At 39.4% G+C, this 24514-nt stretch overlaps 2 protein-coding genes across 5 annotated transcripts in view; one reads left to right on the forward strand and one right to left on the reverse strand.

Annotated features, from left to right (window-relative positions):
• homer2 (homer scaffold protein 2) overlaps window positions 1–14792 on the reverse strand; it is a 36039-nt gene extending 21247 nt beyond the window's left edge. The window contains exons 1-2 of one of the 2 annotated variants that reach the window (XM_023268380.3): window positions 14638–14792; window positions 150–306 (exon numbers count right to left, since the gene is read on the reverse strand). In XM_023268380.3, coding sequence (XP_023124148.2) covers window positions 150–306; window positions 14638–14639 — 159 coding nt within the window. In that variant the 5' untranslated portion in view covers window positions 14640–14792. Of the gene's footprint in view, window positions 1–149; window positions 307–13975; window positions 14368–14637 lie in introns of those variants that run through there. The other variant, XM_023268379.3, reaches the window with a different exon arrangement.
• ramac (RNA guanine-7 methyltransferase activating subunit) lies at window positions 14489–18423 on the forward strand. 3 transcript variants are annotated; one of them, XM_023268382.3, is made up of 4 exons: window positions 14489–14627; window positions 14878–14966; window positions 15147–15317; window positions 17646–18423. In XM_023268382.3, exons 3-4 carry the CDS (start codon window positions 15148–15150, stop codon window positions 17833–17835), a joined length of 360 nt encoding a protein of 119 aa, XP_023124150.1. In that variant the 5' UTR covers window positions 14489–14627; window positions 14878–14966; window position 15147; the 3' UTR covers window positions 17836–18423. The 3 variants fall into 3 exon arrangements, with proteins under 3 accessions (XP_023124150.1, XP_054866808.1, XP_023124149.1); XM_023268381.3 differs by having other exon boundaries at window positions 14551–14691; XM_055010833.1 differs by lacking the exon at window positions 14878–14966 and having other exon boundaries at window positions 14490–14627.
• The last annotated feature ends 6091 nt before the right edge of the window (window positions 18424–24514 follow it).

The following is a 24514-nucleotide window of genomic DNA, read 5'->3' on the forward strand; positions in this document are numbered from 1 at the left end:
AGCAAATGTAACAATAATATGATTTTCAATTGCTCATTTCTACCTTTGAGTGCTTTTTCTCTTCTATGTCTCCTGAGAGCACTTAAACATTTCCCATCATCTCTCCCTGATGTTGTTAGACATGGAATATGCCCGACACACACACATACCTTGGATCCATCCACGCTGATAATGCGGTAGCTGTTGCGTGTGCTGTCGTAAAAATAAGAGACGGTGACGGCCTGCTTGCTGGCAGGGACCCAGTTCTTCTTGGTGGTTGGGTCGATTTGGAAGACATGGGCCCTGGTGGTGTAGATCGGCTGCTCCCTGAGGTGGACAGAGCCGAGGGACAACATTAGAGAGGGATTCCAGAGAAGACACAACTACAGATCAAGATAACATCCAGCGATAAACGAGCCACACGAATATACACACAGTTACAGTGTGAATAGCTCTTATTACGTCTGCAGAGACAGTGTCCTCTGTCTCCGGAGATACCGAGTCCCCACAGTCTCAGCACACACAGGCAGGTGATAATGTAACACAAACCCTAAATCCTCATGGCAACCCATAGCCATTAGCACATCAACACCCCCTTTCCCTCTCATGGGTGCTAGTAAGATACAACGAGATGTCTACGTGACACAGTGCACTTGGTGTGTATGGATGCATTCACATCTACTGTCTAATGTATGAGGTCTCCATTGCATCAAACACACTCCAGACAGTTTGTGGTAACACAGCCAAACAATAGAGGAGTCTACCTGTAAAAACATGTGACTACTTTTTCTGACTTTTGCTGACAACTATTGTAGAATAAGCAATGAGTAGCATGTGGACGTTGAAATGCAGTCACAGAGTAACATGGAGAAATTTTACACCATCCCTGCACTATACTAGCCAGCATGTGATTCTCATCATTACATTTAATATTTGTTCATTAACTCATTACATTTGTACTTCAACACAAACAAATCCATTTTTCTTCATTGTCTTATATGTTGCACTGCATATGTTAATGCTAATTAGCCACATGCTGCAGTCACTGACAGTTCAAGTAAATAACACTGATTATCTTGTGTGACGACCCTCCACCTGAACACCAGGTGAGCCTGTTCAGGAGCTGAGGCTCGTCAGCTGATTGAGCCACACCTGGGATCAAGTGGCTCAAACTGCATAAAATCTCCCTCACTTCCAGCATCTGGCTCACTCTCTGACAGGAGCTGCTTCCTTCTGGAGCTCCAGCAGCCTGGTTTTGGTTTGGTTTGGTTTGTAGTCTTTAGTGCACCTTGTTGGCTTGGTTTGCATTACAGTAAAAGCTTTCTTTTAGTCACCACCCTGTTGTTGTCTCCCTGTTTTGCTGCAGCTTCAGAGCCCAGTTGTAACACTTGATACAACAGCACCTGTCAGAATGAGCTACATTTGGCAGCAAGTGAACAGTCAGTTCTGGAAGTTTACCTGTAGAAAGCACGAAAAAGGAGCAACCGAAAGCATTTGAGCAACTTTGACCTAAACTTGGCTTGATGACTGGGTGAGAGCATCTGCTAAACAGCAAGTCATGTAGATTGCTCCAGTGGTTAGCGTGTCCAACCAGTTAACCAACAGCAGGCCCATGCTGACTAGCAAAGGTTGGCCCATTTGGTTCATTCTCACAGAGGAACTATTGTCACACTTTGTGACTCTTCAAAAATTGTTCAGGAGTGGTTTTGAAGCATGACAAAAAGTTTGAGATGTTGATCCCTAAATTCCCCAGTTCTCAATCTGATTGATCAGCTGGAAAAAAAAATCCAACCCATGGAGACTAAACCTCACTCTGCAAGATTTAGAGGAACTGCTGCAAATTTCTTGGTGCCTGATGCCGGAGGGCATCAGGATTTCAGAGGTCTTCGGGAGTCAACGCCTCAGTGGGTCAAAGCCATTTGGTGGCACAAGAGGAACTTAATATTAATTCTGTGCTTTTAATGTTGTGGCTAACTGGTGGATTGGTTTTTGTTGTTATCACGTTATTAATTTTAACCATGTCAATCAGCATTACTGGAAAAAATTACGTCACACCGCTTCTCTGCTAAGAGCGACTGACTGTAATGGTATTTGGTACATTGTGTTAACATGATTTCCACCCATCATGGGAATTATGAGTAGATAAAAGATCTGCAGAGCGTCACTCTGACTCATCCCAGGTACCAATTTTAGACAATATTCATAAGCTGACTCAAGTTGAGCTTTTGTCCTCCAGAGTTATTCTATGCCACGCCTGGTCGTTACGTCTTTTCTCATTTCATTACGTAATCTTCTGCTTCTATTCACATTTGACTTAATATTTTTGAAATGAAAAGCTGCAAAGCCACAAATGTAATTAGCTATCAAAACCCAACTCAGTCACAACAGCGATGGGGAAAGATTTCAAATCAGATCATTTAACTCTGAGAGGGCGAGGTAACCTGCTCCTCAGCAACGAGCAGCTCACTGGCCTGGTGATTCAGAAGAGCATCAGCATGAAGGACCAGGATCAGACTGCTCTGAAACTTAACCCTCCTGTTGTCCTCATTTACGGGCATTAAAAAACACTGTTTACTTGTCTGAAAAAAATATCAAAAAATTCAGCAAAAAAATTCCCCATATTTATAAAAAATTTGCAAAATCTTCAGGAAGAAAATTCCAAAAATTCTTTAAAAGCTTCCCTTATAAGTTTTTTTTAATCCCCAAATTTGGAAAGAAATAAAAATTAAAAAAAAAAAAAAATTGTAAATATTTTCAAAAATTACTAAAAATCTTCCCCAAAAAATCCTAAAAATATCTAAAGTAATTACATACATATCTATACAAGTTCTAATATTTTCTTCAAGAACATTCAGAAAAAAAATCAACCAAAATCCAGTGAATTTTGCTGGATTTTGGTTGATTTTTTCTGAATGTTCTTAAAGAAACATTTTTTTAACATTTCTTTTTTTCCACCAAAAAAATTTTCAAAAATTTCCCAAAAATGTTGAAAATGTTGAAGTTTTCACTGTGAAAATATATATTTTTTCCCACATTTTCAAACTTCAAAATGGATCTATGTGACCCGCAGAACGACACGAGCGTTAAATGACATCAGACTGAAAACACAGCACAAGTGCCACTCCTCTTTAGAACATCCACAATTAATCTCTCTCTGTCTCAACACTGATTATCCTCCCTCTCTGTCACTTGTACACACACCCATATACAGAAATACCACGGCCTGACTCAGATGTCGACAGTCAAAAGCTGAAAATCGTCTTCTCATGTTTCTGTTTAAAGCATCACAACACACCTTGTTGCTTGCATCAAATACACCTTAATCAGCTGGTTTGGTATAGAATACAAATACACATAAGAATACTTAAAATTTTGAACTTTTTGAACTAGGAAGCCTATATACTAGAGCCAATAATGAAGGAGACCAACTATTGTGTTAGTTTTTATTAATTTAAAAAAAATACAGAAAAATGTATACTTTCATCTCTCTACCAGATTTACCATCAATATCTAGGACACAACCACGTCTGCAGACAGTGCAGTCATGATAAAACTATACAGGTACTTTACACTGAAAGAACAGCACTGCTGGGAGTGAAAAACCAGCAGGAATTCGCTTTAATGGTAGTATTTTACACAGACTAGACTCAGCAGGTTCAAATTAACCAAAAGAAGTTCTCATTTCAAAAGGTCAGTGCAGTGGGTTGAAATACTCTTCTAGAAAGTTTCCAAGAGTAGAGAATAATTAAGTGGAGTGGCTGTATGAGAGGGATCAGAGGACACCTGAAGAACTTAATGGATGCAGACAGAGAATATGGAGGAGACAGGTGGGAGGTACTTGTCTTTATCAAGATCAGAACGTAAAGAGAACATGTCTTCAGGCAGAGCACAGTTAACTTGTTCACTTTTCTAGTTTTTCTTAAAGCATATTTTGTGTCTCTTGGTGCTTATTGATTGTCCAAAAGCTATGACCGATTTTTTTTCTTGAAAATACGTTTTAGATGTTCTTCCTCGTCTTCCAAACACATCTAATGGCGCAAGTGGCTACAGACGTCCCAAACAGGGACACTCAAAGGCAAGGTGAAAAGGCTGCTGTCACAGAGGAGTGAGGAGCAAGAAATGGTGCAAATGGAGGTCACACACACACACACACACACACACACACACACACACACACACACACACACACAGACGGAGACACACACAGATCCACACACCATTCTGAACAATCCTTCCTCAAAGGCATTCATAGCTTTGCACTTGTTTGTACATACAAAAAGTGACAAGTGGCAAAAGTAATAGTGTCATGAATGAAAGCGGGAAAAAAAGTGCTTCAGATAAAAGTTCAAATCTACAACCAATCATCCATCACATGAAGTGGGTGTGCTTGTGAGATTTGTTGTGTTAGGAAGGTAAAAAAAAAAAATAATAATAATAATTAGTCGTTGGATTCGGAGTCGTGGGGGAAGGGGGATTTCACAGGCTGTTCACTCATTTGAAGAACACTTCACTGAAAGCATATTGATGCCTTGAGTATCAATTCATACATGAAAAAATTGCAATTCACAGTGCAATTCGTTGGCATGTCCTTGTGAATAGGTGGAACAGGAAGCTTGGTGGCATATTAATCACATGTACTCTCTGCTCTCCATAGCTGCTGCACACACTTTTTAAAAACTGATTAATAAACCTGCTTTTTGGACAATGACATTCCAAGTCCTGTGGTTTGAACTCCCCACCACAAATATGTGTATTGAAATGCACCAAAGCTGAACACTATGGAAAAGCCCTAAGTAATGACCTTATCTCTCTAACTTATTTCAAAGATTCTATAAAATTAATAACTGTTTTGGGGTCAGAAACTTGGCCACTAAAAACACTGATGATATGAAAAACACTTATGCTGTTTGGTGTCTTGTACAGTTTTGCTACGCTGCATTTTGTTTCCATGTCGTTTCTATGAATCACTTTGTCCTCTTACACCCATTAAGTAAGTAAAATCCCAGATGCTTTAAAGGCCACTGAACCATTTGCCAAAAAGTCATGCAACTTGGTTACAAACATGCTCACAGGAGAGAGCTTTTCTATCCAATTTTATACAAACATCAGTTTGTTGAAAACATTGTGACAGCTTCTAGTATTCTTTCATTTTGCTTTCACCTCTTGGTCTAGCATGAAAAATTTCAAAAAAAGTGTGTGCAGTGTGTACAAGGGTGCCGAGCTGAACACAGTGCTACAGCCGCACTTCGCTTTCCATTCATGCACAACAAAAACCATTACAAATATTGCTTTTTTTGAGCACAGGGATGTGCTTAGGAAAATAAACCTAAATCCCAATCATCTGAGAGCATATCTTTAAAATGTCACTGAAAAAGATCCAAACAAATGGCTTTTAAGGCAAGCAGAAGTGTGACATCTTCTCCTGTATAGCTACATGTTTCATTACAAGGATGTAAATGGTGCCTTTGTTGGCAAAATGAGTTGTGTGGAGAACGGTCAGTTCAGTGTTACTTTAATGCACTGCTGTGAGGTGCCGCAGAAAATAATGTCAGACAGGCAGGCTGGCAGGCAGGAAAATATTCATGAGCTAATAAAGCTTTTACTTCCACTGGGATTATGGTTCTCACAGAAATGAAAGCCTAATAAATTCACTGTCCCCTTTAAGCCTAATCTCAGTCTTCATCTGCTTTGGGAACAACAAAACCCATTATACAGATCACTGTTGTCGCTTTACGTACACACGGCAAACGCACACACGCTGACCTTTGCCGTGGCAGTGTCTGCAGCCAGCTCACACTGGCAGGGGAAGACAAGTGAAAGGCCACCGCTGAACACATGGATGCACTCACACGACTGTTGGTGGAATCCAGTGATCTGCTTTTCTCAGATAAAAAGCATTAGGGTTGCTTGATTTTACTGGATAAAATAAAAAAGACGACGACAACGTTTGGGACTTCGTGACTGCTGAATTCTTTGTCCTGCTGACTGTCGGGTGCTCTCTGTCCCCATCTGGTGCTTTGAATAATTTACAGGTGTGTGTGTTTCTGTGTGGGGGGAGCAGGTCTGCGTTAGTCCACACTGTCTGCCTACGTACACCTACACACCCACCTCAGGCTCGTACACACTGATGATGCAGCAGTCGCGTAGCAGCAAAAGATTCATCTAAAAATGAAGAAATGTGCTGACAGCCAGTTAAAGTTGGGAAAGCTCTGGGTTTTGCCTAGAAATTAAAAACTAAAATCTTACACTTAATGAAACTATACAACAAGAACTTAAGCTAGCACACAAAAAGACATCCAAGATCTCTGCTCGTCTCTTTTTCTCATAAATACTGTAACATTTAAGATTAACGTTTGATTTACCTAAGCTCCAGAGTTTAGGTGAAGTTTGCTAAGAGAGGGATTATCGTGCAGCTTGAAGAAGACATTTTAAGATGATGCGGGATGACACCACATGCTGAGAGGAAGTGTGACCAACAGCAGGCAGCTTCTTTCTTTGACTAAGACTTTGGATGATAATTTTAACACAAGGGGTTGCAGTCACGTTGCGTTTGTGCTCTGCTACATCTGTACAATCATGGTATGTTTTGGGGTTTTTTTTCTGTTTTTTGGGTAAGGGAGACAAACAGCCCTGTCCAGATTCCTAAGGTAAAGAATCCACTCTGGGCTCATTCCACAAGCAAACTCTGCTCATCAGTCACTTCCTTTATCTCTCGGTCTGATAAGTGATTTGGGAATCTGAGGTCAAACACTGAGCAAATTAACGTCAAAACTCAAACAGGCTTTGGTGCTTGTTTAACAGAAATCGACAGGCTCGACAGCTTTAGATATGTGAACCGCATTCTTCACGTTCCTACAGAGAGTGAACATCATGTTACCGACTGCTAAAGTCAAAGACAAACGAGCTAGTGCATAGATTACACTTTAGGTGTCTGTACAGGTTGAAGTTGAAAATCAAAATGAAAAATAAACTGGCCAGTATATGTGTATGTATGCAGGATATTTGGTTAGTTTTGATACTTTTACATAAAGTAAAATAAGTTGATGACTTGCTGCTGTGTAGTGAATCTGTAGAGTGTTTTTTTCTGAACTGGCTTTTAGCGTTCAAAAGGTATCAAGTCTCTCATTAAATGGGTCAGAGAGAGTATCAACATTAAACAAAAAAAATCTGGGTTTCAACCATGTTTGGAGTGTAAAATGGATACGAATCAATAAACTAGTCTACTGTACATTAAACTTTTATTGGATACAGACCCACGGGCACAATGGTGTGAAAGAGCTGTTAAGCTATTGTAGGATATCTTCATTAGTCTTTATGCCAGTGGGACTTCATAAGATCACCGGCCTGTTACCAAGCATGTTTTCCCCTTTTGAATCTTCCAGATGCAAAACACAAACCTGAACAGACATTTTCAGTAACATGCACCACATTACTATCAGTGACGAAAACCCAGTCTCATTAAAGCAAAAATTCATTCATATTCTTTAAGTGTATTTTCAGTTTAAGGAGGCCCTAGACTTCTGTATGTCCTTTTGGCTCAGTTTTTAGGCTTTAGACAGGAGACTTGAGCCAGGCTTTTCACAGAGATCAGGTGAGAGAGTATAAACAGCAGCAAAGTCCACGGGGAGCTCAGGATGTGGTGGTACAATCGGGAAAAACAGGACTTTCTCTCATGAGAGCACAAATCCCTTGTGAAGCTGCAAGTACATTTTACGAGCCACAAGTTGAATTTTAGCTCGACTTTAATGCGTTACAAGTATGTGCTTATGTCTGGTGAAAGGGGCTTTGGAACAAGACTTTAGAGGTAAGAGCTGTGCAAGGAAGGCTGTGTTTTCAGAGTTTGTCATTTTACCTTTTCTAGATTTCCGCCTACTGCAGCTTTAACAAAAGACCCAACTTTAGGAACAACAGAAGTCTTTCTAGCATGCATAATGCACTGGCAGTGGGCACATTGTACTATCTGACCACTTCAAGTGCTTCTGGGTAATTTGCACAAGTTTTCTCAACAAGACAAGCACTAAAGCAGAACAATCAGCAAGCTACATCAGTCACTTAACATCATTATATCACTAGCAGAGTGTGCATAAAACACTGTCCTTGGACCTACGTGGTCTGAAAAATACAAGGAATTTGCATTTCTCTCTGCTCAAAGAACTTTAGTGACAAAAGCTACATTATTCACTTGTCAAATATCCGCGGTGCAGTCGGAGGAGAACAACTGAGTTAGAGCACTTATCCCTCCTCACTTTCTCTGCCGGCGCCGACAGCAACACGCCAAGTCACAACTGGCTTTTCAGCGGGACGGAGCAACAAAAGAACATCGTCTCCCAAATCTGTCCGAGAGGAAATGAGAAGCTCCTATCTAGGTCACAAGGTGCATAGATCAGGTGAAGCTGGCAATACAAAAATGGCAAATTAGAATCAAATGTGTTGTGAATACCGAGCAGAATTCATTTGTAAACATAAAATAGCAGGATTTAATAACTTGAATTCTAATATGTCAGATGAACAAGGTCTCCATCTTTTTTACCTGCAAGGCCTGCCGCAGAGGCAAGCTGTCTTATTAGTGTGAGCGACGTTTTGTCTGTGTGAATGAGCAAAGTAGGCAGCAGAGGAGAGATCTGTGACTTCATTACTACACCACCTGGACTTTCACTGCAGTAAAGTTGCTGCTCTGCTAATGATGCCAGAAGGTCAAAGGAGGTCATGCAATAACCTGGAATCCAACGTGCAGCTGAGTGGGGCAAAAATCAATGGATTTAACAGCTCATAGAGAATGACTACAAGGACAGCTCCACATTATGCTTTTATCTTCTTCCTCCTGACATTTAAAAAAAATGAGCATATCGTCTCAGCTTAACAGTGACTTAATGGAGACGCTATTATGGGCATTATTTACCCTTTAAAGGTCAGTTTAAGGCATTTATTCTTATTTCTTTATGGAGTGCAGAGAGAAATATAATTGACAAGGACAAAATGAGCAAGAATTCAATTCTCCAGTATTTTTCTTACATTTGTTAGTGAATGTATTCTCTTTAATTTAACTGATTAGCATTCTAGAAAAGGTTTTAATTTGCAAAAATCTCCATTGTTACCAGAATTGCTGGGCTTTTTAAAAGTTAGAGTTTTATTGACACAAAAGTCTGTCAATAAAAGTAAAAAGAAAGCATCAGATGAGGTCAACTGAAGTAAAATGTAATGGTATTTACTGCAAGAAAGAGTTTTTTCCTCAGACAGTCCATTTAGAGGATCGTCACAGCACCAAAGAGATAGTATGTGTAGCATTTTACAAGAGAACATAAGCAAAGAAAATAAACTAACTTTTGAGTTGAGTTTACTTTTTAAAACCTTTGTGTCCCTTTAATGTTCTTTATTTACGGGCACCTAAAAATATTGTTGCCTTGTCTGAAAAAAACACAAAAATTCAGCAAAAAAATTCACAAAATTTCTGAAAATTTGCAAAACCTTCAGGAAGAAAATTCCAATAATTCCTTAAAAGTTTCCCTTAAAAGTTTTATTTAAAAAAAATAAAAATAATTTGGCAAGAAATTTCTTGTAAATATTTTCAAAAATGAGTAAAAATCTTCCAAAAAAATCCTAAAAATATCTAAAGTGATTGCATATATCTCAGTAAAACTTCTGTTTTTTTTAAGAACATTCACATAAAAATGAACCAAAATCCAGCAAATTTCGCTGAATTTTGGTTCATTTTTTTGTAAATGTTCTTAATAAAAATGTTTAACATTTCTTTTTTCCACCAAAAAATGTTCAAAGATTTCCCAAAAATGTTGAAAATGTGGACATCAGAAGTTTCACTGTGAATTTATTTTTTTTCCCACATTTTCAAACTTTAAAACAGGTCAATTTTGACCCGCAGGACGACACAAGGGTTAAGCAGTATTAAAATCAGCATTAGCTGTCGGCTAACTTCATTTATATTCCAGATATGTACCATGCTGATGTCACACTACATGCTTTAGCATGGCGTATTTAATCTTATGCTTGCATGTAGGGCAAACTGTATTTTGTCACCAGGCATTTATTAAAGGTGACCTTCATAACTAAAGCCAATTTGCTGGCATCATTCAGTGTCCCATGCAACAAAGGCAGTTGGCCAAATTCAAACCAGCAACCGCAGCAGGTCCTCCTCCGCCGTACTGAGGTGGTATGATGCTGAATCCAACTTAATCTGAGAGCTCAAAGGAAGAGGAAGTGAGGAAGTATCCACAGAAGCACAGCATGGCAGCAGATGGCCTCCTAGGCTTCAACCATCTGGTGAGGAGACGTCCAATCCGCCGGCTGTCTGTCCCCTTTCATTTACACATGATTCCTTAACAGTAAGACCTGCTCCGGATCCCCTTATACACCTCTACAGCCTTCCCCTCCAATCTTCAGACGCAGACAGGGAACACACTCACTCCGATTAGGCTTACGGTCCACTCTCCTGTTTGGGCAGCCAAGAGACCCGCTGCCACGTCACATGTCACAAAGCCTAATCAATGAGTGTTAAGCCTTTAGATGTCATTCTCTCGCCAGCCTGGAGATTACCATCTATCCCTGTGTCAGGGCTGCTCCCAGCATGGCTTACTTTAAATAGCAATATGCTGATTGCATTGCTGTCTGTACGACCGCTTATTCAGTAAGAAAGGGCTTTCAGGCAATCTGAGATTTATTGCAGCTCTTAAGCTGCAAAACTGTGCTTAAAAATACAATTACCATCACTTTCTTTCCCACTGTTAACAGCTTCTATCCCCCTGACTTTCCTCACCCTCTTCAAATTCAGCAACCTTGAATTACATGGACTTGATTTATTAAGCATGCTTCCTACATGTAATGCTGTAACTGGACCACAGCATGTGATTAATAAATCCTATGGAAATTACATAATCAATAACAACTGTGTCAAGGTCAAGAGGGTACCGATAGATCATGAGCAAAGACCTCTGGTAATAAAGGGACACAGAGAGATGTGAGGTGTTAATGTGTGTGTGCTGTGGGACTTATAGTCAATCTAAAACTCCATTTAGGAGCCAAGAGCTTCAGGGACAAAGGAACCAAAATCCTGCAAAAAACAAAACAAAACAAGACATGCCAAATAATCTACAGTTGTCCCTGCCAAACACATACACAGAGTGATTCTTATCTATGATGGCAGGTCACGTAGAGCAGCACATATTGCATCACTACCAGGTGTAATAAGGATGTAATATATTACACAGTTTAGCACACCTGTGTATGAGCGCTGCAACTAGCAATTACTTTCATCATCAGTGGTTCTGTTGATTATTTTCTTGCTTAACTGGTTAGTTTTTCTGTCCATCAAATGTCAGGAAATCCTAAAAACTGTCAATCAGTGTTTCCCAAAGTCCAAGGTGACATCCTGTAATGTCATAACCAATCCAAGAATCCAGGATCAGATTATTTAGACTTTTACAAAAACATCTGGTCTGTTTGATTTTAGTTGTTTAAAAAAATGTAAATATTTAATAATTAAAGACAGTTTAATTAGTGGGTAGACTGAAAACTAATCTGCATCCATTCTAAGTAATTGTCAAGAAAAAACGACAACAGCTTCTCGATTATGAGGATTTCTTACTTTTCTTTTTTTTACGATGTGTAAGAAACTGTATATTTTTTGGATTTTAGATGCTGTTTGAGGAAAATAAGCTAATTAATAACATCAATTTGGGGTTTAGGACACTAGGGAGGACATTATTATTTATTTTAGATTATTTATTTACTCGTTTCTGAATTTAAAGATGCTTAATCAACCAAGAAAAACAATTAACTTCAGATTAATTCCATAAAGACAATATCTGTTAATTGCAGCCCTAGAAATGATTAGTTGATTAACAGAGAACTGAGTGCCAACACTTTATTAATCATCCTTAAGCAAAAATGTCAACATTTGCTGGTTCCACAATAGATTTTTTGCTGATATACTTCTGTGAGAGTAAATTTATTTCTTTGGGCTTTGGATGGCAGCTTGCACAAGATAACACATTTGTAACCTGCTGATTCTATCAAAGCTGTGACAACTGTGGACTAACAAAAGTTTAAGCTGAGTCTGAGGCATCTCCTAAGGGAAAAAATAAAATATTTGCAGATTCCAGATGGTCAGATGTGTATTTTGTTGGTTTTATCACATTTTATCAGCTAACAAATTACACTGTTTAACCGCTCCGTGATCAGGAAAGCCACCCTGATCCCAGAGGACCCCTCTCACCTCCTTCATTACTCCTTCCAGTTACTGCCATCAGGAAGGCGTTACAAAGTCCCACTGGCCCGCAAAAACGTCTACAAAAAATCCTTTATTCCCACTGCAATAACCACCCTGAACAAAATAAAATAAGACACAGAGCACTATATATTTATTTATTTATGTATTCTGATCAGCTGTTGCTTCTTTTTAACATTTCTTTTAGACATCTACTTTGCAAACTTGTGTTTTTAGTGTGTTTTTATGTGTTGTTTTTTTATTGTGAAGCCTGTCAAAGAAGAATTTCTGTCACCGTTTGGGACAGATAAAGTTTATCTATCTATCTATCTATCTATCTATCTATCTATCTATCTATCTATCTCTCTCTATCTCTCTATCTCTCTATCTCTCTATCTATCATATCTTTGGGTTTTGAAAGGCTGGTCAGCCAAAACGATCCCTTTTGAGATGTTAATGTGACCTTTTCTACATTATGACTGCATATTTAAACATCTTAACACAACAAGCAATTCATTAATTACTAAGAGAAATTATCAGAGGATTAGTAAAAGCAACTATTAGCTGCCACCCTTAACAAATCCCAGCAGTTTGTGGGCTTAGAGAACAGCTGGCCGGATGAAATTTCTTCGGAGTTGTTTGTTTCCACCCTCCAAAAAGTATTCGTCTGTAAAGCGATACTACTGGTTGGCACCAAGTGAAACCGGGGAGCTGGAAAAAGGAAACTTGTTGCTGCCAGTAGGTGTGACCTCCTGCCTGGGCCTGGCTGCCATGCCGCTGCAGGTCCACTGGGCCAGTTTCATGACACAACCGAGTCCTTTCAAACCGGCTCGGTGAGTCCGCCAAACTCATGAGAAGGAGTCTGGACTGTTCGACTGGTTCCTTGCATAATAAAAAAACGAACATGTACCCAGGAAATAAAAGACTTTGGGCAAGAAGGGGCACTTTTTTTTTTTTACTTAATTAGTGAACATTAATGCTGATATTTTATCACGTCTTGCCTCATATTTTTACATAAATCAATTTTTAATGTCACAAATGGAGCTATTCCTAAAGTTTGACTTTGAGAGCACTAAATTTCACCAAGGTCCTTTTTGTTGAAGTAAAAATAAAAAGAAAGGAGTTGGCAGTCCAGCATGAAAACTCAGTAATATATGTAGATGTGAGGAGAGCTGCTGATTGCATAACTATGGCACTGAGCCACAGAGTCAACATTCACACCACAGGAGACTATGGAGGCAAAATAATGTACTGTAAACTACTGTGGGAGTACACAGCAGCACTACCTGCAGCCCTGTGGACAACACACAAAAACACACACTCACACAAGTACCATCTCTCCTGATTAGTGGGCAGTGTTGACTCTGACACCTCCATATCATAACCCTCTCAAATAAACCACATTCGCACAGATAAAAAAGAAAAAAAAGGAGTGGACCATTCAAAAGAGGAATTACACGGATCCATGGGAAATCATAAATAATACATAAATCTCAATTTAGAAATGTGGCATCAAGCAATTTCACACATTAAATCGGCACAGTCCAACAAGAGTCACCTCATGATTTTTTTTCTCATTGCCAGATTATTCTGGCAATAAAATAATAGTACATTTGTGTCTCCCTTACGCACGGGCGCAGCGACAAATTTATTCAGAGGCTTGACGGGTCACCTGGACAGCCGTTGAGGATTTTTTTGCCGTATTTTCACCGCACAAAACACACAACATTTGAGATCAGTGCAGGTGTCATGAGAGGCGCTCTTTTCTAGATTACTCACCCCATTGCCGCGGACTTGAGGAACAACTCCTTATTTATCTCTGGCTCGAGCGGGGAAAAATAATGTCTCAAAGCGCAGTCAAAGTCCACAGATGATTAGCGGTCCAAAGAGTTCATAAGCCCGTGTGCCAGCTTCGAACAAGTCCCTCTCTTTGCTCGCAGAGAGACAACTGAAATATGAGAGCACTTCTTCGGAAAACTCGCTTCGCCGGGTCGTGTGGCGCACAGAAGCCCGTTCAAGTCAGGAAGTTTTTTCGCTCCGCTCGCTTGTTTTACTTGTAATAAATAAATCCCGACTCGGAATGGCTTCTTCCTCGGTGTCTCGAAACAATCGGCGCCGATGAATTAAGTTAATATGCCCCTTGCCTTGCTCTCTTAGCGGAGTTTCTTCTCACCCCCCCAACGGGATTGTGTTTCATGTGAAGGGCAGCAGCAGCGACACGGAGCGGCTTCCACCTGCTTCTTCCAGAGCCACCCACTCTCCTGGTTTGGCTGTTTTTTTCCTTTCCCTGTAAACCTGTGGTATCTGCGGTGGTGTCTGCGGTTCCAGTGGCTCGTTTAAGCCCAAGCTGTGGGCTAAAAACCACGAAATAATTCACCCGAAATACAATTGACGAAGACACAAAACGACAAACAGCGTTTTCTAAATTCAGGTGAACTTACATGTTTTCAGCAGCTGACACTTTCTCCCAAATTTAAGCGAAATAACTGTTGGAGGTAAATGCGACACAATTTTGTTCAAAATTATGCCTCATAAAATTGCTTTAAAGTCGACTGTTGGTATCTTTTAATAGCTTTTACACGGTTTTATATTGACCGTTGACTGCCAGGTAACAGCAATTAATCAGTGGCAGGTGCTCGCGTCCCCGGAACCTTTAATCTGCGTTCATTTGTTCCGAACAGGAAGCATATCAGCGACGTACCGACACTGGAACTTAAGACTAAGCTATCAGCGGTTAGCCTGTGCGAAAAGCATTCTCGTCTTTTTAAAGGTGCGTTTTCGAATTTCACCTTGTTAATTCAGTTTTGTGTTACTTATATCATTAGCTAATGCATGTCGCATCCAAATGTCGTCAGTTTTTATTAGCCCGCATGGGAAACTTATTAGCAAGCAAACCAAACTGTGCTAGCTAGCTGGTGCTTCAGTGACTCCTCTCCTCTTCTGTCCACAGGATGACTGAGACCTCGGAGAAAACTCAGAGCTACGAGGAGCTGTTCGCCTACAGATTTTCATCGGATGATCGTGAATATCAGCAGTATGTGAGCCGTCCAGCCGACCTCCCACCCATAGTGGAGGACTGGAGGGGTCGATCAGGAGGGAACCAGAGAGGCAGGGACAACAGGTCAGTGGTCTGATAATGTTGACCGTCTTCGGTTTTTTGAGATAGAAGACAAACTACTTTTCTCCAATTAAGCTGTTTATTTTTCTAATATCAGTGTCTCAAAACAATCTTGTATAAGGACCTTTTTCTGTTTGCAACTCAACTAAACTTCACCTTTATTGTCATTCAGCAGTAGTACACAGTTAAACGAAATGACGTTTCTCTCATTCATTCGAAGTAACACTATAAAAATTAAGAATAAATATAAAGTAAAATAAAGGTGTGTTCAACAGTCTGACAGCCTGTGGGAAGAAGCTGCTGCAGAACCTTGATGTGCAGGTTCTGATGCTGTACAGTCTCTTTCCTGATGGAAGGGTAACAAACAGTCCATGTGAGGGGTGGGAGGGGTCCTTCATGATGGAGGTGGCCCTGTGTATGCTGCGTTCCTTGTAGATGGCCTGGAGAGCCAGGAGGGAGGCACAGATGATCTTCTCCGCTGTCTTGACCACATGTTGCAGAGATCTGTGATCCACTTCTGTGCAGTTTCCAAACACCATGTGGTTTCCAAACCACGTGGTGAAACAGACAGTCAGGATGCTTTCCACAGTGGCTCTGTAGAAGGTGGTCAGGATGGGAGTTGGAAGGCTGGCTCCCTTCAGTCTCCTCAGGAAGTGAAGCTGTTGTTGTGCTTTCTTCACTGTGGAGTTGGTGTGGAAGGACCAGCTGAGGTCATCTGTGATGTGCACCCCCAGGAATTTATGGCGCTTTCCATTAGCACCTACTCGGCTCAACTCGGCTTGACTGCTCAGTTTAGGTCATTTTCCATTACAATTGAGTACCACCTCATCGTGGGTGGAGTCGTCATAGCATGGTGGCCCGGCCACAGAGTTAGCGTTGATGGCCGAAAGTTGCCGAACAAGTGTAGATATTGGGGTAAAGATCTCACTGTGCCATTCATGGTGTGATGTTTGTCTCAGTAATTTATACATCAGGGATTAAAACCATATAAAGCCTATATAAGAGGCTACTTCACATTATTATGATACATGTTAAGGCTGAGATTTGCACATGTAGCAAATCCAAGGTTTTGTAAAGGGAATGGAAATATTTACAGTGTGCTGGAATGTGCAAATTTTTCATCTGAGAATGTGCAAGATTACACAGTATGTAACATAAACAATGTGAAAAGTGCAAAAGATAAGAATCTCTTTTAAAAAGCTGTGGCTTAATTTAATATGTTGTACTAATGTCTACACTGGGAGTTGGGGAGAGAGGCAACATTTCACCAGTAAGTTGTAGGACCTGTGACAGTATACTGTTCAGCTCCTTTGCTTCTGCAGGTTGTGAATGTTTCTGGTCAAAAAGGGATGCTTAATGACAGACAGATTAGGTTGTAACTTTACCATTAGTCTTCGTTTTCCATTCCAGTTCCATCTGACTAACCTTGGATTTTATTAACAACCTGTATGATTATCTCACTGCTGGTACCGTCACTGTAAGATTTCAGCAGTTACTTTACAAATGCTCGAGCTACAAAAATACAACCGAAGCTGTAATGGACCTGAATTTTCTCCCTCAGAGTGAAATGAACCACTTCAACTGTTCATCAGGTTGAGTACTACTCACTGTGAGCAGACTTTCATTGGTAAAATAGGTGGTGAGCCACTTTAAGCAGACAGATTATCAGTTTTAAGTTCATGTATTATAGGTAAATATTTTGAGTATTTTATTATTTTGTTAGTTGGCACTATGATATCCATTTCTTTATCTTCATCCGTCCAAGGTTACAGTCACACTTTTTCCTCCAGTTCTTACCTCTTTTCGCTCCAATTTTACAATTTGACCAGAAATCATCTTTGTTAATATTTTAGAGATGAAATCGCAGTATACTGTGCTGCTAAAATCCTCATCTTGTTCCCTTTATGGGTGAAAAGGTGTATTGTTTTTGACTTCTTTCGGTTGCAAACTAAAGTTTTATTAATATTCCATCTCTCTATGGCCAACCTTCCAAAGAGTTTCACACTGAAAGAAAACAAGATTAAGAGTCATAACATGTGAATATAATTTTAAAATGGAACAATAAGAGTAGTTTTTACTCTCTCAGCTGTTTTTACAAACACAAAACTTGACAACCAGGTTTGGTCACTCAACTGATACCATTATGTAAAGGAGGAATGTGGTTTTCTCAGCTGAGATTAGAGACTAGAGGAATCCAGGAAACACGGCTAGATTTTTTGGGCCGTTTATCACCTCAACTTGAGTTTTTGAAAGTTTTTTATATGTTTCATGTGATGTATGCATTATTGTCTATTGAAGATTGGTTGTTAGTTAATATCCGTCTTAATCTAGATACCAGGACCGCCGTGGTCATGGATGGGGAGGAGGCAGAGGGTGGGGAGGAGGAGGCCAGCGTGGGCAGCAGCAGTGGCATGACAGAGACAGACACTGGGGTCATGGAAGTGGGCACCAATCTGGACCTCCAGGCTCCAACCAGGGATACAACTCCTACCATCAGAGACCACATTATGACCGCTACTGATCTCCTCTTTACTCTCTCAGGTGTTGTCGGTATTTATAGTATTCACAGTCGCATAGCAGTAGTGGCAATGTGCAACAGTTTTTTTTTTTTTTTTTTGCCACGATGTCATAAGCAAGGACTGAGCAATTTCTAAATGTTACTAGTATATCGTCTGTCATTATGATGCACAGTTTTACCCTCTGAATTAAACATATCCAGCAAACAAACCTCACAGAGGAAAATAGCTGTTCCCATTTGGTGTCCACTTACCTTTATTATACCTAAACAAACTTTTTACCGTATTTTTTTCATATTGCTCAGCAATTTCTTTTTACATTTTCTGGAATCAATTATGATTATAACATTTTGACAGAAACACCACAGTGCTGTTGTTTTGTATGTTTAGATATTGTTTCCACTGCATTTTTATATGCTTTGATATCAGGTTGTTTTGAATTATACAGTATAGTGTTGTAAAAATACAACTCATCTGAATTTCCAGACAAAATCTACTCATAATGCAGCTTTATTTTTCTGCATAAAATGTTATGTAAGAACATGTACTTAGGCATTAAACTGCTGTCAATAAATGTATTTTCTTAATCAGAAGTTTCTGTTTTGTAAAGGTATGCTTTTTAACAACGTTTAACAACAAGTCACAGACAGAAGCATATCAATTAGTATTGTAGGGATACATCAGTTTAAAATACTAAATCACTATTTGTGCCAAAACTGACTTGATCAAAAGCACACAAACATTTCAGGTTTTTTCTTCAACATGTCAACCATCTGTTTGTCTCTGATAAAACAAATTAGGTGTTTTGATACATTCTTCTTTAGACCACGAAACTCTTTAAGTTGGTGTGGAGGGAAAACTGTCTCCTTACAACCAATATTTATAGAAAGGCTTAATCTGTGACAGGGGCGATGTTGAATTGTTTGACGAGATTGTAAACCAAGAGGGTTTTCTATAGTGTTTTATTTCGGGGGAAACTGGTCTCTGTATCTCACATTTAATATGTAGTGAACTGTGTTTAACTGCAGAAGTCATGAACAAGTGAGAGAGCAACTTGTTCCTTTCGTCAAAGCATTTATGAGCTTAAAGTCCCATTTTAATTAAATAAAAGTGGGTTTTCCTTTCTTAGAAGAGGTTATTTATTCGCCCATCAGAGAGAATAACCTGACCATTAGGCCTGAGGAAATTCAAGATTGGGACCATCGGGAAACAATGATACCTCTGTTGAGATGGTATAGCAAAGTTCTGACCAAGATTTAAGTGAACCCACCTTATTTATGACGCACATATTGATGAGCAGGGACAAATATTGAATCTGGTCTGTGCCATCGCCTAAACTTTATTATGAAATGTGCAGTTAGGTCCATAAATATCTGGAAGGAGACAAAGTTTTTCTAGTTTTGGTTCTGTACAGTACCACAGTGAATTTTAAATGAAACAATTTGGATGCGGTTGAAGTGCAGACTTTCTGCTTTAGTTCAGTGGTTTGAACAAAAATCCGATCCAGCCTTTCTATTCTTGAGGCTAATGAGTGTCTTCAGGTTAAAAAAAAAAAAAGATTTGTGTCAGTGTCCAAATATATATGGACCTAACTGTAGATGAACAAGTTCTTTCCTAGAAGATGTGATTATTATTGTGTCTCTCTGCTGAAGTCACGTTTCTGTTTTAGCCTCTGCTGCCACTCTGGTGGATGACACAGTAAACCAGATGGCCTGAACAACTGCACTGTATGAGGAGGGAAGGCAGCATTCGCAGCAAATGGCTCAGAAGAAGCCCAACACCAATTATGAAAAGCAGCTAAAATATTTACGAGCATCATTAATACATTACTGCTACATGCATCATTGGCTATGGCACATGTAGCTCATTCCCAACGATGTCAGCGCCCGTGTTTCTCAGTCCGTCTCCAGCAGATCTCCATTAACTAAAAGCCAGCAACTTCAGGCACATTGTCCCTCTCTAGTGTTGAACAAGACAAGCAGAAAATCTCTGCATTGTTTCACCCCCGCCTGGATGCCACTCTGGTTTCTATTTATGGCCGTGGTGAACGCGGGGTTAACAGTTCATTTGGACTTCAGCAGTGCAGTCAGCTGTGATGAGGAGGGAGGAAGGAGTCCAGGGTGAAAGTGTGGGTGAACTGAAACTGAGACGCTGTGGAGAACGCTGCCATCATTACCGTCATCTAGTTAGATTAGAGAATGTTCACCTGAGACTGCTGTGTCTGCACATGGCAGCAATGTGATGGACAGATATAAAAATATACCTAAAATGTAGTATTTAGTGGTGTGACACACATAGGCACACAACACAAAGGTTGAGTCAACTTTTACATGTTCTAACTGGCTTCAGGTGTGATTTCTATATTGCCAGCACCTGTTACTTGCCACAGGTGAGTTTAAACGAGCATCACATGCTTGAAATAAAATGATTCGCCCACAGTTTTAAAAGGGTGCCAACAATTTTGTCCAGCTCATTTTTTGAGTTTTGTGTAAAATTATGTAAATTTTGTCTTTTTTCTTCTTCTTCTTGTGTTTTTTTCAATGCACATCGAGGAAATAAACGTGTATACCAAAAACATTTGTAAATGCAACAATTTCTGGGAGAAATGTTGTATTTGCTGGAAAAATTCCAGGGGTGCCAATACTTTCGTCCATGACTGTATTATGTCTGTCCTTTAGGTTGACCACTAACTGCTTGAAAGACTGCCTCTACCTTTCTGTCAGTGTTGGATTATGCTGACATTTTATATATGCATGCATCAGAAACAACTCTTCAGCCATTGGACACTAATTATCACTCTGCATTAGGATTTTTTACTGGTGACAGTTATAATTCTCATCACTGTGAGCTATACGTTAAGGCTGGATGACCCTTCTTCTCTATGTAGCGTGATAGCTACTGGGTTTTAATTATTTATAAGACTGTTGCTGCTTTTTGCTCTCTTACATTACTTCATTAGTGCCTTTTAACATTTGGATTACACTGCAGCTGCTGAGTGTTTTTACTGAGCTTGGAAAATCTAGTTTTGCACCTACAAGCTAGACTAATTTGCAAAAAAATCTAAAGCTAAACTAATTTTTATCCTTTGGGCAATCCAGCATTTTAAATATTTAATCTTTTTCCTCATTTTCCTCAATCCTGCTGCTCCTGTTCTAGTTAATTATTCTTCTTTTTTAAATGTAAATGTTCTAATATTACTTAACTAACTTCTTTCTATTGTTCCTCGAGTTTCTTATTTGTGTGGCTACATCCTTTATTTTTTACTTAGGCTTCCATACCTTGTATCTCATACCTCAATAGTCTGAGTTTAAATAAAGTCACCTTTAGCTCATTAATCAACATTTTAAATCTGTTTAACACTGGAGTGAATAAATATATTTCCCAACATGTCAAGTTATTCTTATAAAAGTCAGCTAAAGCCATGTTAGCAGCAAGGAGGATGAAGCCTGCAGATTTTGTTAATTTCTCTCAGAATTTTTCTCTTGTACCAATAGAGTGATATTTATTGAGTGCATTGCCATAAAATGTGACACTTTATTTACCCCCACAGGACAAACTGTAATCACTTTTGTTTTCCTCTCCTGCAGCTCTGCCACAAGGCAGATGTTTGTGGGTTGACACAAGTGTTAGATTGTCAATATATAACTGCAGGACTTTTTGTAACATAGTTGACAGCTATCATAGTTGACATTTTTGCTGTTTTCAGGCTTAAAATCAACATGATAAGATATTGTAGTACGACTGTCCACACTTGACTCACACACTACTTTATATTAAATAACTCAGAAAGCCTTGGAGTCTGGCCAGTCTTTTCTTCAGGAGGAAATGACATCATGTGGAGCAGGTCATGTGATCTGGAATTAACACACTTCCTTGAGAGGTGTTTTTGTAATGGGGAACTTAGTTGAAAGTGATTTCTTGGACACAGATACAATTTGTTATTTTCCATATAAAATTTGATATATTGCCAAAAAAGAATTATCTGCCATGATTATCTCAACTGAATAAAAAGAACACAATCAAAATAATTTCTGAATCAGCTCATTTTATTATTGTTTAGCTAATTAGAAGGTGGTTGTTATTAAATTGGGACCGTTATTTAGTAGACATTTTAGTGATATCCAGCCATTTTTTATTAAAAACCGAGACACAGAACAACACATCGACACAAAATGACAAAACCGAGACACAAAATGACAAAACTGAGACACAAAATGACAAAAACGAGACACGAAACGACAAAATCGAGATGTGGAGCAGGTCATGTGATTTGGAATTAACACTTCCTTGAGAGGTGTTCATAATGAACATATTAAAAAAAAAACAGTTTTTTTTTACTTTTAAAAAAATGTATGCAAGACATACCCCATTGACTTCAAAAGTCCCTCAAGTATATATTGACCCATTATGAAAACTAAGATAGTGAACAACAGCACATTGATTTAAGCATTTACCTTTAAACACTGCTCCTCACAGAGCTGCTAGATTGGCTTTAAACTGTCTCTGAAATTGTATGTGGTAAGGAATATGAAACGGCTGATATTAACATTTCATGGCTGAATGAGATGCACCCACATCCTTGTGAAACCCTCGGAGGAGACTAGACTCGGTGTAAAATTCACACAGACTAATCAGATTACCACGTTAGTCTGCTTCTTTAAACCACTGACTATCCCTTACTTATTCACTGCATTTGGACTTTTTATTTTTACTACGCTACGAACAAAAAAAAAATCTGCTTTAGCTGAGAATCCAGTGAACCACTTTCTGCAGAGGAGTTCATGAACCTTTCCAGTGACCCCTTTAATCAAACCCATCGCCTGTTTCATTGCGATTAATGCGCTGGTGATGCTTCGTGAGGCTTGGGAGGGTATAAGAGAAGGAAAACAAAAGAGGGAGCCACAGCGACGGGGACCTATGAGAATATTCCCTCAGTCTGGTCTGCCGGCCTGTCAGGCTTCATGTGGCCCGTTTGTGACGATGCAATGTGACAGCAATGGAGACAGTGTGCTGGGGGCCATGTCCTTGATGATGAACTCATCCACTACAATCATCGCTCTGCCCTCTCCCCTTCTAAGTGCACACACACACACACACACACACACACACACATGCATACATACACGTGGGCGCACAATACACCGCAGCCTCGCCAACACACACACACAAACACGCAGACAAACACATCCCCCAGCCCCTGCAGCACTCGCCGACCTACATCTGGTGTTGGAGAGTGCAGGGGCTAAGGTTGGCCCGGGCCAGCCAGCCCCCAGCAGACAGTGCAGAGTGTTCATGTAGCGTGTGACGTGTGTGAATGGCAAAGTATTCATGCTCTGCTCTTTTTTTTGTTGTTGTTGTCGTGTTGAAATAAATGTCCCCAGCTTTTGTTAGGTGCAAACAAAATCTGATTGTCACATGAGCGCCCACGTGCAGATAGTAACCGAGCACTCGTGTAATTAGGAATTAAGAAGAGGCAACTAAAAATTGCTTCTGCGGATCAGTTTTGATAACATCTTGCAACCCTGCTCATCCAACTGTACAGCTCTTTAAGTTAATCATGCAGCTGCTCAGGTCATCCATGTAAAGACGCTGGATTGTGCTGCTGAAGGGAGCTTGTTAGTCTGATTATATCTGGTGGCGTCTCCGCTGGGAAATGGAGGAATGGCTGCAGGAATACTGGGTAATTGGAGAAGTATTCAGATAAAGATAAAGGTTCTGAATACTTCTCCAATTTGAATAAAAGTACCAATACAAAACTGTGAAAATATAGAAGTGTCTTGTTAATAAGCAAATTAAAATGTTGCCAGCAAAATCTGCTCATTATCAAAAGTAAAAGTTAACTTTGGACTGCGGAAAATTGTCCTTCCGTCACCTACATCCAATGCATGAAATTTTTATTCTCTATAAATCCCATCCATCAAATTGTTACTGTTGTATCTGGTCAAAGTAGAGCTAGTTTTTAAGTATTTTATGTGCATTACAGTGGTCAAAGTGCCACTACGAGTACATAAACCTGAGTTTTCACGAGATGATTAATGAGATAGAAGAGGATGGAAGAAGTACTCAGGCCTTGTACTTGAGGAAAAGTACCAATACCAAACTGTAAAAACACTCTCTTACATGTAAAAGTCTTGCATTTTAATTCACTTTAAAACAAACAAAAAAAAAAGGTGCTACTATATTACATCAGAATTAGGGATGTCTGATAATATCAGACCCCCAATATTATCAGTCCGATATTTCTATAAAAATTTAATATCAGTCAATATTGTTATCATTTTTTTGTCTATCATGAAAATCAATAAAATAATGTCTAGATTTTGCCGACATTTTTTCCATAACTTAAGTTGAAGTAGTTTTCTTATTTTGCACAGACAATGTTTACATTCAGAAAGTCTTGTTGCATCTGAGAATGCATCCAATGGGGCATCACGATAAAATGAGGCATGATGTGTTAATTCCACGACAGGAGATATGAGATGTTACCTATAATTAGCTAAATAGCCCACATATGTCGGTGTCGGATGATATCGGAAATTGAGAGTCATGCAGAATGGCATATTTCAAAATAATGTATGTTACTGAATTATGATCATTGATGCATTATTGTGTTCATTACTTTAATGTTGGATCTGGTAAAGGTTTTGTTAGCCTGAGAATTTCAAATTAAGGATCAATAAAAAA

This window comes from Amphiprion ocellaris, chromosome 1 (assembly GCF_022539595.1).
Source record: "Amphiprion ocellaris isolate individual 3 ecotype Okinawa chromosome 1, ASM2253959v1, whole genome shotgun sequence".
NCBI lineage: Eukaryota > Metazoa > Chordata > Actinopteri > Pomacentridae > Amphiprion > Amphiprion ocellaris.